This window comes from Tenrec ecaudatus, chromosome 10 (assembly GCF_050624435.1).
Source record: "Tenrec ecaudatus isolate mTenEca1 chromosome 10, mTenEca1.hap1, whole genome shotgun sequence".
Classification (NCBI taxonomy): domain Eukaryota; kingdom Metazoa; phylum Chordata; class Mammalia; order Afrosoricida; family Tenrecidae; genus Tenrec; species Tenrec ecaudatus.
In genome coordinates this window covers 31,367,499-31,381,117 of record NC_134539.1, presented here as the reverse complement: position 1 = coordinate 31,381,117, position 13,619 = coordinate 31,367,499, and the positions used below count along the sequence as shown (strand labels likewise).

Genomic DNA, 13,619 nt, shown 5'->3' with positions numbered 1-13,619 from the left:
CTGTGCGGATGGCTGACTGCTGTCCGAGTGCACTCTGACCACGGTCCTGAGGGCCCTGTGAATGGAAAGCGCTCGGGCTTTTCCTCTGGCAGACCGCTGCCTCACACAGGTTCTGCTTTCCCAGGTTTCACAGTGTATTCACGCTAGCATTGTCTTTAATACTAAAGATCGGAAAGCCTAAAAGTTGGTTAAAGTGGTGCTGGTTGTGTGAAGCACAGTCCGTGCATGGTGGGGTGCTGTGCAGTCATGGCATGAGCGCCCTAGCTCTTCATCCTATGTGGATATGGAACATAGGGGGTCTTAAAAATTAGCTGTCTATGAGAAATGCAAGGTATAGGACCGTACATAGTATTGTGAGGGAAATAAACAGTAAAATTTAAAACAAGTGTGCAGACATAAGACATCTAGACTTACCCAATCCCACTGCCTTTAGTACAGAGTAGAAGTGCTGGGTTTTCCGAGACTGAACTTTATGGGCAGACTGCCTCATCTTTTTCCCAGGAAGTGGCTGATAGATTCGATCCATTCATCTTTCAGTTAGCTACCCAATGCCAGGTATACAGGGATACTTAAAGTCCTAGTCGAGCCTCTGTGGAGCAAATCTGGAGGTTTGTGATGGAAGGGGAGGTTTCTCTTCATCATACACTGCCCTACATCTTTGAATTTTGGACCATGGCATATATTCCCAAGTAAAAGAAACAAGCAAAAAACAAAGTAATTTTTAAAATTAAGTATAATTCTATAAAACAAAGAAAATATTTTTGTTGGCTAAAGGCCAGGCATGTGTAGCCGCACCTGGGCACTGTTCTTATCTACCTGTGTGTTTTACTGTAAACTGTCTTCTATATGGGATATTAGACACAGGCTGGTCCTTTCCCATTTGTCATCTATCTGTTACACACACACACACACACAAGATTCAGCTAGAAGTAGTTCAGGAGCAACTAGAAGTTATGGTGGCAGAGGGACCCCCTAAGCCCATTCAATTAATGAATCGATTATGCCTCACATTCTTTTTCTTTATGTTCCTCACATGTTTTCTAGATTTCAAATCTCAGCCTGAGCCATCCCCAGTTCTTAGCCAGTTGAGCCAGCGACAGCAGCACCAGGCGCAGGCAGTCCCTGCTCCTCCTCCTGGCCTGGTCAAACTTGGAGAGTCAGCATCTGGAGACGGGACCTCTACTGTGAACAAACGTTTGCAGCTTCCTAGCATGGCTGTGCCTGCCCACCAACCACAGCCCAAACACATCAAACTACCCAAAAGGCGGATTCCTCCTGCTTCTAAGGTGGGCGTACCATTGGGAAGTCTCAGCCCAGGGGTGACTTTCCATCTAGCTCAAGTCATAGGTTCGGTCTCAGAAATAGTGATGCTATGTTTTGGTCCCTCCGGCTTGCCTGTAGGGCCCGGTGCTTGCTGAGCACACAGGTATTTGTTTGCCTATGCAGGAGGCCTATGGGACTGAAAACCCCTGACCCTCTGTTCCTAACACTTTGGCCCTGCTTTCAGATCCCAGCATCTGCCGTGGAAATGCCTGGTTCTGCAGATGTCACGGGATTGAATGTTCAGTTTGGTGCCCTGGAATTTGGATCAGAACCCTCTCTCTCTGAATTTGGATCAGCTCCAAGCAATGAAAATAGCAGTCAGATTCCCATTAGCTTGTATTCAAAGTCTTTAAGGTACACAACTTTTTGATGCTCTTTCTTTGACTGAATTAAATGTTTTTCTTTGTTTGTTTGCAAAGCAAAACCCACATGGAGGCCAAGACATGACTCTGGAGAAATGCAGCCTATGGCAATAGGTTTCTACAGCCCCCACCTCTGCTTCCAGAGTGCTCCCGTGGCCCCAAAGGAAACTTTATAGCAATCATGAGGCCCTCTGCATTTTCCCCTGCCTGGCAGCCAATAATCTCCTTTTGTCCTCTTGATTTGCTTATTGTGGACAATTTTTTTTCCTTTTAAAAATCATTTTATTGGCTCATACAACTCATCACAATCCATACATGCATCCATTGTGTCAAGCACATTTGTACATTTGTTGCCATCATCATTCTCAAAACATTTTCATTCTGCATGAGCCCTTGGTATCAGCTCCTCATTTTTCCCCTCCCTCCTGGCCACCCCTCCCTCGTGAACCCTTGATAATTTACATATTATTTTGTCGTGTCTTACACTGTGCACAGTTTCTATAATGGAAGTAGAACCCTTCACTTAGTGTAGTATTTCAAAGTTTATCCATATTGTAGCATGAAGAGTACCACAAATGAGTGGATTTAACAAACCAATTTATTTTCTCGCAGTTCGGAAGCCTGAGTGAAGGCATGCTATTTCTATTAGCTCAGGAAGGTGGCACTTCTATTCCTGGCAGGCTAATGTGGTGTTTCATGTCTCCCATCTGCTTCCCTCACCTCTCTCAGAACCCTGACTTACCTCTTTAATATCTGAAGAGATTGACTTGAAATTCATCCTATACCACTCTCATCTCACTAATACATAGCAAGGAACAGAAATAAAGAGATTAATGGTACACAGTTCAAACCATAACAGTGTGTTGGTACTTCATTGCTTTTCATGGCTGGGTAATATTCCATTGTGTGGATTCCGTATAGCCCATTTTGCTTATTCCTTCATTGATGCACATTCCAGGTGGTTTCTGTATGTTAGCTCTACGAATCAGACTGCTCCAAAACGTTAGTCTAGGCGTGAACTGTTCTCTGTGTGTCTACAGACGTCCGAGCAGACCTGCTCTTGCATGTAACCATGTGAGGAAGCCCCAGGTGATAAAAAAAAACCTGATCCTTATTAAAGTTCATAGAGCAAATTAGTGTTCTCTTTAGCAATTTACATACACTTTGGTGATGTCATTTGTAATATCTTCAGTGTAATAACCCTCTTTTCCCTTCTGCCGTGGGCTCCCCGTTTCCATTCTTCCTTCTTTCCCTCTTTCCTGCCCTTCTGGACTGTTTGGGGGCAAATGCTGCCCTTTTGGTTTCACATGTTTGATTGTCCTGAGGCACAGGTCCCTCGCAGGTGTTATTGCTTACTTGACATATTCTGTTTCATGGTTTTGGATTTTGTTTATGTTTTTCTCCCACTCTGCCTATGACATTATGTTGTAATTCTGCTGGTCCTGGTGACTGGGCACCATCTTGCTCTTCTGGCCCGTTAAGTGCTTTGGATGAGTTGTTCCATGCGTCTTAGATTTTCTTCACGCTTTTTTCCTTCGGGTAAGGAGAGACCATCTTAGATAGCTGCTCATATGCATTTCAGACCCCAGTTGCTATTCACCAAAGCAAAAGGTAGACTTTTGTCTTTGTAGACTGTGTTAAACCAATTTACCTGGATGTCTCCCAAACTGATGCTAAGCCCCGGAGTCCAGTGACTCATTCCTTCAAGGTGTTTGATTTTGACTTACGTTTTTAAACCTTACCCTCCTTTCCCCTCATATTCTGTACTGTGCACTCAGGTGGATATCTTTACAGCATACACAGATGTACATGTAGAACTAGCCTCAGCCCAAACTACATACTCATGGGACTCACTCCATTCAAAAGTATTACTTGTTACGACTGTTGTTGTGTATGTATATATACTTGCTACTGTTGCCTTGTGTACTTTCCCTTGCCTTCCTTTGCTTTGGACCTGGATTTCTGCCCCCCTCCTTATTGTACCTTCCCTTGTCCTTCACCCAAGTTAACACATTCCTGTAACTATCATGGAAGTTTTGCCCTGTGCAAACCTTTTCTTGACGTTTTAATGTAATGGTCACATAAAATATTAGGTTTTTTTGTGCTTGACTTGTTTCACTCTGCACCTTAATGCCCACCAGATTCATCCAGCTAATTTTCACAGATTTATTGTTACGATTGAAAGGTGTGTTGTAATGCATTGAAGGAGCCCTGTTGGAAACCACTAGTCCACTCCGAGGGGGAAAGGTGAGGCTTTATAGTCTCTCAGACTCATAGGGGCAGTTCTGTGCTGTGTTAAAAAGTCGCTGTGAGTTGGAGTTCAGCAGTGCAGTGAGTTGGATTGAGCATGTGTATGCACCATAGTTTGTTTACTCAGTTTTTTAAAGGAAATATCATACATTTTCCACATATATAGAAATAGCCTCTGTCAAAACTATACATACTATATCATTTCCTGTCCGACCATCAGTCTCTCCACACCCTTGTATTTGTTATTTCTGCTTTCTGTAATCATTGCTGTTTTTCTTAGAGTGATAAGATATTGTTAATATTTCATTTTCATCTCAAATAGCTAATTAGAGAAGATCAGGTACAGTTAGGTTAAACATTGGGCTCCTAACAAAAGGTCGATGGTTTGACCCTCTGGGCACTCCCTGGAAAGAGGCAGTCTATTTTTGGTAAAGAATGGCCACCTCTGAAACCCTGTGGAGCAGCTCTACCCGGTCCACCAGGGTCACCATTGAGTCAGAGTTGACTCCGCAGCAGTGGGGCCGGGACAGAGAGAGGTTAGGGGTGTTTTTATATTTTCTTATGAATGGTTAATGATCGCAAACATTGCTGTATATTTGTTGATCACCTGATTGTCCTCTGGATACATGCTTATTTGTGTCCTTTTCCCATTTTTCAAATTGGATTTTTGGTTTTGTTGAGAAGGTGAACAAATTCTAGAAATTGATCCCTTGTGTCAGAATCACTGTTGCCAATTCCCCCTGCCTCCCAGTCAGTAGACTCTCTTTATATTTTGAACAGTCTTTTGATGAGCACAATTGCTTGATTTTTTTTTTTAGGCATTTCCATTTATCTAGTTCATTTTCTGATGTGTACTTTTTCAGAAATATATTCCTTAAGGATTCTTTATTACTGAGCAACTATGTTTTAAAAATTACTACTGATTTTGTTCTAATGACTATGTCAGGGGAATCTGTAGTATGATATTTTTATACACAGCTTTCAGAAATGCTGGATTAAGAGAAATGGATAATTTCAGCATGTGGACAAGAGAAGTTACTGTTTTTATATAATAAAAAAGCATTTTCAGGTAATAAAAGTGAATGATTTATTGTGAAATAATGATTCATTTTATAGATGTAAAATTATTTTTACAAATTGCATTGTTAAAAATTTAAAAATGACTAAGTTTTCCATTTAAATTATAGTAAGATTAAAGTATTTCTGAACTGTGATACCACATTATTTTACTGAACTTTCTAAATAAAGATTGAAACAAAGAATAACTGCAACAACAACAACAAAAGGATTCTTTATGTCTTCTTTTTGTTACTCAGATGAGGTTACCCCAGGGTGGTTTGTTTCGAAACACTCTTGGCATTTTTCAGTCCAGCTGTGTTAAGTTTGTAGTCGCAGATACTTACTTTATTTCAAATATGACTTCAAAGTGATTAGTTCTACTTCATGAAGCTATGTAAGTGGACACAAATGGACTGAAATGGTCATACGTGTTTCTCTTTTTGAGTGATCCTTTGAAGACGTCTTTACCAATGACCAGTGCAGTTCAGGACTCTACCTGTACAGCATCTGCCACGCCTTCCTCCAGTCTGAGCAGCTCATCCCTGAGCTCCACCAGTCCAGTAACCACGTCGTCCTCCAGTGACCAGAGTGCAGTGCACAACAGGACTCCGTACCAAAGCTCTGCGAGTCCACCAGAGTCTGCTGCAGGAGCCGTCACGGTAAGTCATGTTTCCATTTCCAATCTTAGAACATCTTATTTTTGTAGCTCAGTGTGTGAGTTGGGAAAGTAAGTCTTGAATAGTCCTTCCTTGGTGAGCCATTGCCTACCATTTTTAGTAGCACCCTGCTAGTTCATTGTATGTCCTTGTTATCTTCAGGAACAGTGGCCATCTCACTTGAAACCTGCTTCTCCAACACGCATGCATGTGAATGAATGAAGTTACACACGCTCACTGTGCAGAAGACTCGGTGTGGTGTGAGCAGTTTGGCTCTCTGTCTGTATGACTCTGGCATCCCTCTCCCTGAAGAACTTCTTTTTGCCAACTGCACATGGTTCTGTTCTGTGTTACCATAGCTGTATTGAGTTAAAAGACTCAGATTTTATTAAGATTGCTGATTGACAGTGAAGTGATCAGAGGTTTCTGTTAAGCATTTCAGACCCTCCCTGGGATGCACTCTTCCAGTGGCTAGCTCTGCTCCTCGAGGGCTTGTTTCTAGCCAGCAGCTTCTTCCTCGGGGCCTCTCTTTTCTCCTGTCAGTGGCTCTTTCTCGGGAAAGGCCGTCTGCTCTTGTTTTCCTGTGCTCCCAGGAGACAGCTTTTCAGGTGTAGGGCATGACCTTTTTCTTGCATGGTCTGACTCTGAAGCAGGAGTGTACAAATCTCCCTTTAAAAACATTGGGGGGAAAGTGCCCAACTATCCACTGTGCCAACCTAACTCGTTTCATCATCTTCATCTTGTCCATTCTCTCAAGAAGAGACAACTTATACGACTAATAATTGAACACCTTTTCCTTGTAGAAAATCAAAATATGGCAGATGATATAGCCCACCTTCCCAAACTGCTACAATTTGGGTATACCCCTCTACTCTGGACTCGCATATCCACATTTTAAAAATGAGATCATGAGGGTATGTCAGCAAGTACTTTCATAAAGTCACAGACAATAACACCAACGTGCGAAGCGGTTGCTTCTTGACATAGCCTCCATCTAGGTCTCTGTCCTAGGGGAGCGCTTCCGTCTCTGTCCCCCTTCCCCAGAGAAGGTGCTCTCTGATTCACACTGCCCCAAAGTGGCAGTGGCAGTGGCAGCATTTTTGAGAGACACAAGTTGTGTTCTTTGAATTTAGGGATAAAAATAATTTTGAAGGGAAGGATCAGGCTTGCCTTCCTCACCCCACCCATTCTCTCCCTTTTTTTTCCAGCTTTCCCTTCCTGTTCTAGAAGAGTTTTGTTTTCAGTTTTGCATGTCTTTGCTTTTTGCTGTTCTGTTGTTACTATCCAGAGCCTCTTTCTCTCTCCAGGTTGTTGATGGGTGCTCATCACATACTGCTTTTGAGGGTCGTCTCCCTCCAGTGTCCCCAGTGTATCCCCCACCCTTTTGTTTGTCAGCTTTGATGACATGTTTTACTGAAGGGTTGAATTGTCTTGCCTGCCATGTTTAATTTTAACATAGATTTATCGGCATATAATTCACATATACAATTTAATAGTTCATTCATATTGAGAAGAGTTGTACATTTATCACCACAATCAATTTCAGAACATTTCCTTCTTCCTCTTAGTTATTATTATTAGTTCTCCGTTTCCACACAACCTCCCTTGCCATGTCCCCAGGTATGTGGTAATCCAGTTAGTGTCCATAGATTTGCCTATCTTGGATTTCATATACAGAAAATCATGCAAAACAATCCAAGAAACCAAAAAACCAGCAACATTGATCAAACAAAACAAAGGAAAAGTTTTACAAAAGAAAGAAAAACTGAATCCACTTTTAAATGGGTCAAAGGGGAGAAGAGCATATGAAAAGGTGTTAAATTTTAACCTGATTACCTCTGTCATAATGGTCTTTACTGGCTGTCTGATAGCAAGCTGATTCAGAGTCGCAATCCATGTCAGGACCCTGCAATGGATTGTGGGATTCCACTGTCATTCGTAGCCTTCTGCAGAGCAAGGGTTAAGATACCATTCCCTTCTCCAGATTTGAATTGTATTATTTTTCAATTCTTGGATCACACAGGCTGGCGTGCTTCATCTCTGTGGACCTAGTTGACTCCTTACTTGGCTGACATATTTTATTGAAGAGATTGGCAGTAAGAAGTTTAACTAGGTTCTGGCTTGGGGAAGATTTGGGCTCTGGACTTTGATATGGGCAGACAGACAGGGTAGGGTCTGATTTGGGGGATGGCAGGGGGACTCTTATGTTAGACCCTTTAGGTCTTTACCATTAACTGTATTTCGTTTTCCTCGGGCATAGTCTCAAGTCTCTTTCCCAGAGGGCAAAATGCTGTTCTCGGAGAGCCTAATGGGAGAGAGCAACTGGGGTCACAACATTAATTTTGTCATCATAACTTTATCTATTGATATTTTGCTTCCTTTTTATCTTTAAAAAACACTTTTATTAATTAATTGGTATTTACTACATATCCTTCCATATTTCTATCACTTCAAGTAGAATTGTACAATTGCTTCCTCAATCAGTGTCCACCCATTCTTTTTTTTTCCACCCATTCTTTTTTTACACGGACTCCTTGACATCATCTTCCTTTTACGCCCCCAACGGTACTCCCCTGCCTCCCGTCCCCAAAACCCTTATTCTGCTTGCTGCCCCTCTATGTTTATTACTCCTGGGTTTCACATACCGAAAAACAGAAGAGCATATGACACCGCTTCAAGAGGGTGACCTCCATTGAATCACGCCTCTGAGACACACCCTACTGTGAACGAATAAACACCAAACAAAACAATACAAACCCAAAACACTGAAAATTCTGGAAACCAGATCATATCTAAGCCTGCATCACAGAGGGATTTGACTGTCAGGTCAGATTTATGCTGTTGATCTTCTGTCCTCCTCTCTCCCAATCACTCTGCTTAGAGACCGCTTTCCGCCCAGCCCTCTCCTTTAGATAGAGGGACTTCTCTGTAGGCTTATTTACCATCCTTTTTTTAAACTACACCCGTGACCCGGTGTTATTTTTAGTTTAGTGCCTGCAGGAGGTGGTTTGTGTGTGTGTGAGAGAGAGAGAGAGAGACGCAGAGACAGACAGACAGACCGGGGAGAGCAGACTTTAAGCAAACCCTCCAACTTTGAGCTCCACCTCGACTTTTGCTTCCAGGTCCGCTGTTAGGGTTATGAGTTGCTTAGTTTAATTCTTCCATGTAAATTGGGCTCTTTACTGTTTTCCGTACTGCCGGGTTTGGCGTTGGCTTGTTGGCATCCCTAAGTCAGTTACCATCATTGGTACGCTTTCCAGTCCGACACTTTTGTGACTGCCACTGTTTTCAACTGTCACTTGTCTTTCTGGTTTGGCAGTGTTTTGTTTTTAAAGCCGCGTGTTCTTAATGTATCATCCTTAATCAGAAGTCTATTCCTGTACTTGTCATTGTAATGTGGTTATTTACACTTAATTAACATTAGTAATTAAAATTCTACTGGCACATGAGCCAATTTAAATGCTCCATAAGTATATATGGCTAAAATATGACACTGTACAGATAGAATATTTCCATTATTGCAGAACATTTTCTTAGTACTTATTTATGCTGTTTATAAGATAAATGCCAGACACATGCTTCCCAGGCTTCAATCCTATCGTCCTACCGTCATGCCTACCATAGTGCAACTCTGCAAGCGCAGAGCCGCCCGTCCTGCAAGCCCAGTGGGACTGCGTGAGGCCGGGCTCGCCTGGCCTTCTGATACTTCTCTGCTTTGGTCCAGCCAGCCTCAGTCTAGAATATGCCCACTTCAGATAGTGTAGCCTCTGTGTCACATTAATTTGTTTTTCCACATGTACTTTAAAATTGATTGTCAAAATGTAATCAAGTTCCCTAAGGTCTGATGTCTGTTTTTCCCTATTGCCCATTCCCATTCTTGTGTCACAACTTCTTTGTGTGTCATGGTCTTTGCTGTTGAGGAAGCTTGATGTCCTGTGTGTATGTAGTGACAGTGAGCCCTGGTCTCTGTATATTTGAATCCCCTCTCTTGATCTTAACCCTTTTGGTCACGCCCGCTCCTTTCTAGTGGTTGGCATTTGGCTATTGTAAGCAGTCTCAGCTTGCTTAGCGTAAGGTGCATTGTGATAAGTATAATGCTGTGAGCAGACATTGTGCATGGTTTGGGCTACAGCACAGTTACAGCCATGTGGTCTCTTCTCTCTTTCTTTAGTAGCTCGACACTTGGAAGAACAGAATGTGATTTGTTTTTCTTTCTGAGCCATGTTCCCCTCATCTCAGGACAGATTTCATGGGTGTAGGGTAGCCTTGAGCCAGGCTGTCTCTTGTATGAAATATATCAGGGTCATTCAACTGGTGGATTTTTATCCTGTACTCTCTTGGGCTCTGCCACACTGCCTCACCTGCTCGTCACTCTCCAGTTCAGAGAAGCTATGTTTTAAAGTAATCAATCTCTCTCTCTCTCTCTCTGAAAACCATTTTACTAGTGATATAAAATATGATCGTTTCTGGAAATCATCTTAGTTTTACTTTGGGATATATTTTTCTCTTGTATAAGTTTTACTCAGGAGACAGTTGTAATATGAGACCAAAAAAAAAAAAAGCACAATAAAACTTAAGTTCTTTGAATACTTTGCCTTTTCCAAATGTGCCTTGGCACTTCCTGTCTCATTGCTTTCTGTGACGTGGGCCTTCTGTGTGTCCATTGCTTGTCTGAATACTCCTCTCAGCTCCGTGAGAATTCTTAAGAGCCTGTTGTAGTTCTCTTTCCTTAAAAACTGCAGCAGCCACTTCCGCTTCTGAGCGCCACTTGCGTTTTGTGGTTTATTCACTTTCTTCTTTTCTGTTCCTTATAGAGTGGACCTGGTGGCGGCCGAGGGCAGCAGACTCTAGACAGTAAGTACATAAGCTGACAGCTGGCGTGGCCTGGGGAGGCCAAAGAAAGCGAGCATAGCTAATGAGATGCAGAACGACAATTGTCCGGTGCCAGATTCTGCAGCAATAGCTGTTGTACGTTTTTCTCCTGGTAATTGCTCCTAACCCATCATCAGAACAGAGAGAAGCCAGATTCATTGGCAATAGGAAACCAACTCTTGTTTTTCTGACTAGAGATTCCTGAGTGACAGGTATGAGTAGAAATGTCATAGCCATAGTAAGGCGCGGGAGGTGATGGTCCAGCAGTCATGTCCCTTAGTACGACTGCAGCCAAACCTAAGGTGTAGTGTGGGTTTCAAAGACACTTGGCTCAGAGGCAATTTCTCAGATGGTGGAAGGACCTCTTATGGGAAAATTAGTGTACTGGTTCAGGAAGGATGTGCTCCCTGCTTTCAGTATCTAAAGGGCTATTGCTGGGAAGAGAGGCACAGTGTTTGCTCTGGGCGCTTGGGGGAAAAGAGAGGCACCCCTGCCGCCTCCCCCGCTCCAGCCCATTCTGTATCAACTCCGTGATCACTGGAAGCGGTGCAGGGGAACCTCTGTGAGCTGTTTCTGGGGATTGGCTAGCCTGTGTGTGATAGTTTATGTTTTTTAGATTTTCTTTCAGCAAGACAGACAGGTATCCATTGATGGTACTCCTGGGTTTCCCAGGTCCGCTTGGAGTGACTGCCTGGCTGTAGGCTCAAGCACAAACAGCTGCCCCAGATTGTGTGGGCATTTTATAGGAGACCGTAAGCTGTGGGCAACTCAGAAAACATGGCATACATTGATAGGTTTTCAATTTCCCAGCCTCTCTTGTCCATCCCGTTTTCCGAGAAGCTTTCTGTTGTGAACCACAAGGGCGGTCACTTTGGGCCTCTGATACACGAGGCGGGATGCCGGTGGGCCCTCATCTGGGTCCTCTCAGACCAGGTTTAATCTCGGGATTATTTTCACATGTTCAGTGAAGAGAAGACCCCGCGAATGTGAAGTCCATTGTAAGAGTTGATTTTGTCGTGACACTCACGAGGTTAGTTTTACTACCCTTCTCCTTCAAGCAAATCAGTGGCTTCTAGAGGCGAGATCAAGTCCCAGTTGAGGGGCAGAGGCTGATTCTCCTTAACCCGGAAAGACAGTGATGTTGTATTTCCAAGCACATAGCTGAGCTGTATGTGTGGACAACCTAAAACTGAGTCTTTTCCGTCGTGTGAGAAGGGATTGCGTCCTCAGAGCTGCTCTACGTGCCCCGAGGGGCCTCTGGAAGCACAGACCATGGTCTCACTGTCGGGAAATCGAGGCTGGCCACAGGCACGCAGGCACGTGCTCTTTTTGCAGCTAGAAGCATGCGACTATTCCACAGCATCCAGAACTCTGCACAGTCAACCCTCCCCTGCCTTAAATTGACTGTGACTTAGGCGGTGTCAGTCTGGTTTGATAAATGCAAAGACCTCTGGGTAGTCTGCTCACCAGGTCTTCATTATGCCTTGCCTATGCTTTGTAAGAAAAATTTTCCTTGTCTTATAATTTCATATTGTTCTCAGAGCCTCTCCCCTTTCCTGGTGCCACTAAAAGGCATATTCTTTTAGATGATAGAAGGCTGCCCATTGGACAGCACTATCAGTTTCTGGGTATAAAGGTGTCTTTTCCCATCCTTTGCCTGAGACCTGCCTGCGTAGCTGCTGAAGGGCGTTGTGATCGAGCCCTGGGAAGGGCTCGCTGGTACATTCGTAGGCTTTTCTCTGGGGAATATGACTGTTTCAACTGAGCCGGACATGTCCTTGGAGTCTGAGGGGATTTCAGACGCTCAGCATTGGCTTTGGAACTTATCAGATCTGTTTCTTGCAGCTACGTCATCCGTCCCAGCTCCAAAGACAACAGACACTCCGCCCGCCCTTCCCTCTGTGACCTCACTGCCCAGCACCACCACCGGCACGACGCTCCTGCCCGCCACCTCCCAGCACACTGCCACTCTGCCCTCCGTACCCCAGCCTGGCGACCGCTCCAGCAGCCCCCTCTCTCCGCTCAGCAGGTGTGGAGACCACAGGACCTGGGGAGAGGAATGCTGCAGTGGAGGCCTGGGTCCCTGTAGGTGGTGGTTCTCATGAACCAAAACTTACCTTCCCTCCAGCTTGATGAACTGGCTTGTTGCTAGCATTTTGGCTGGGTAACACCACTATGTGAAAATCTTGCTTGATCGTAATACCTTGGCTAGCACAGAACACTGGATCCCTTCCTGCTGCACCTCTCCGGCCCTCTGCAGGGTGCCTGAATCCTGCCTCTCCGCCCAGCCCCGGGCTCTTCTTGATACTGGGATGTGGACTGAGCGTGCTGCAGTGTGCACTCAACAGGCTCAGTAGTTGAGTTGTGGGAGCAGGGTTTTGGAAGTGCTTTCTGAGTAGTCTTTTGTTGCCCGCTTCAGCAGAGTGTGCCATTGGAACCTGGAGTGCAGTGGGGGCACAGGCTCGGATTACTCCATGTGGGCTTGAACATAGGCCCGTTTCCCTCACCCACAGATGTACTGGGAAGCCACCACTGGAAGTATTCAGAGTACCAGCCTGTGTTCACTTTTTTCAGCCGAAAGGGAAAATGGTGATGGCTGACTTACTTTAACTCTAGAGGTTTCCCTCGTCAAGATGGATCAGATCCCCATAGCGAATGGCCTGACCACCAGGGCCCTGCCACTAGGATTTGTGGGGTGAGGAATGATGGGTCTGAAAACAGAACAGCCTGGGGACAACGCCCCATTTGTTTCTAGCCAACCTGGCTCTTAGTTCAGAACTGGCTCAGGTGGACATGTGATCGCTTTTGTCTTCTAGCTCTCTCTCCAGCCATCAGAGCAGCCTCTCCTCTGCGCACGCTGCACTGCCGTCCAGCACGTCACACGCAGTGAGTGTCCTCAGGCCCCGGTCCCCCACCCTGCTCAGTGAGCTTAGAGCTCAGACACAGGCAGGTTGGCTTTACATAGCTGACACACATGCAGGAGCTGCTTGCCTGAGATGCCTTGATCTAGTAACGTGAGTTTCCCAGGCAGCCTGGAGGGGCATTTTGCTCCCCGAGTAGGGGCCTTCCTGAAGAAATTATTTCTTTGGACTGTGTT

General features: G+C 44.6%; 1 protein-coding gene and 1 non-coding gene across 13 annotated transcripts in view; both read left to right on the top strand.

Moving 5' to 3' along the window:
• UBAP2 (ubiquitin associated protein 2) overlaps positions 1 to 13,619 on the top strand; it is a 123,250-nt gene that overhangs the window by 102,643 nt on the left and 6,988 nt on the right. For all 12 annotated transcript variants that reach the window (XM_075560039.1, XM_075560042.1, XM_075560037.1 and 9 more), the window contains 6 exons: positions 1,045 to 1,286; positions 1,508 to 1,677; positions 5,440 to 5,653; positions 10,465 to 10,504; positions 12,368 to 12,551; positions 13,339 to 13,408. In XM_075560039.1, the coding sequence (XP_075416154.1) occupies positions 1,045 to 1,286; positions 1,508 to 1,677; positions 5,440 to 5,653; positions 10,465 to 10,504; positions 12,368 to 12,551; positions 13,339 to 13,408 (920 nt within the window). The remainder of the gene's footprint in view (positions 1 to 1,044; positions 1,287 to 1,507; positions 1,678 to 5,439; positions 5,654 to 10,464; positions 10,505 to 12,367; positions 12,552 to 13,338; positions 13,409 to 13,619) is intronic.
• On the top strand, positions 11,647 to 11,726 carry LOC142460662 (small nucleolar RNA SNORD121A). Its single transcript, XR_012786827.1, has one exon. It is a non-coding gene; the product is annotated as a small nucleolar RNA SNORD121A (small nucleolar RNA).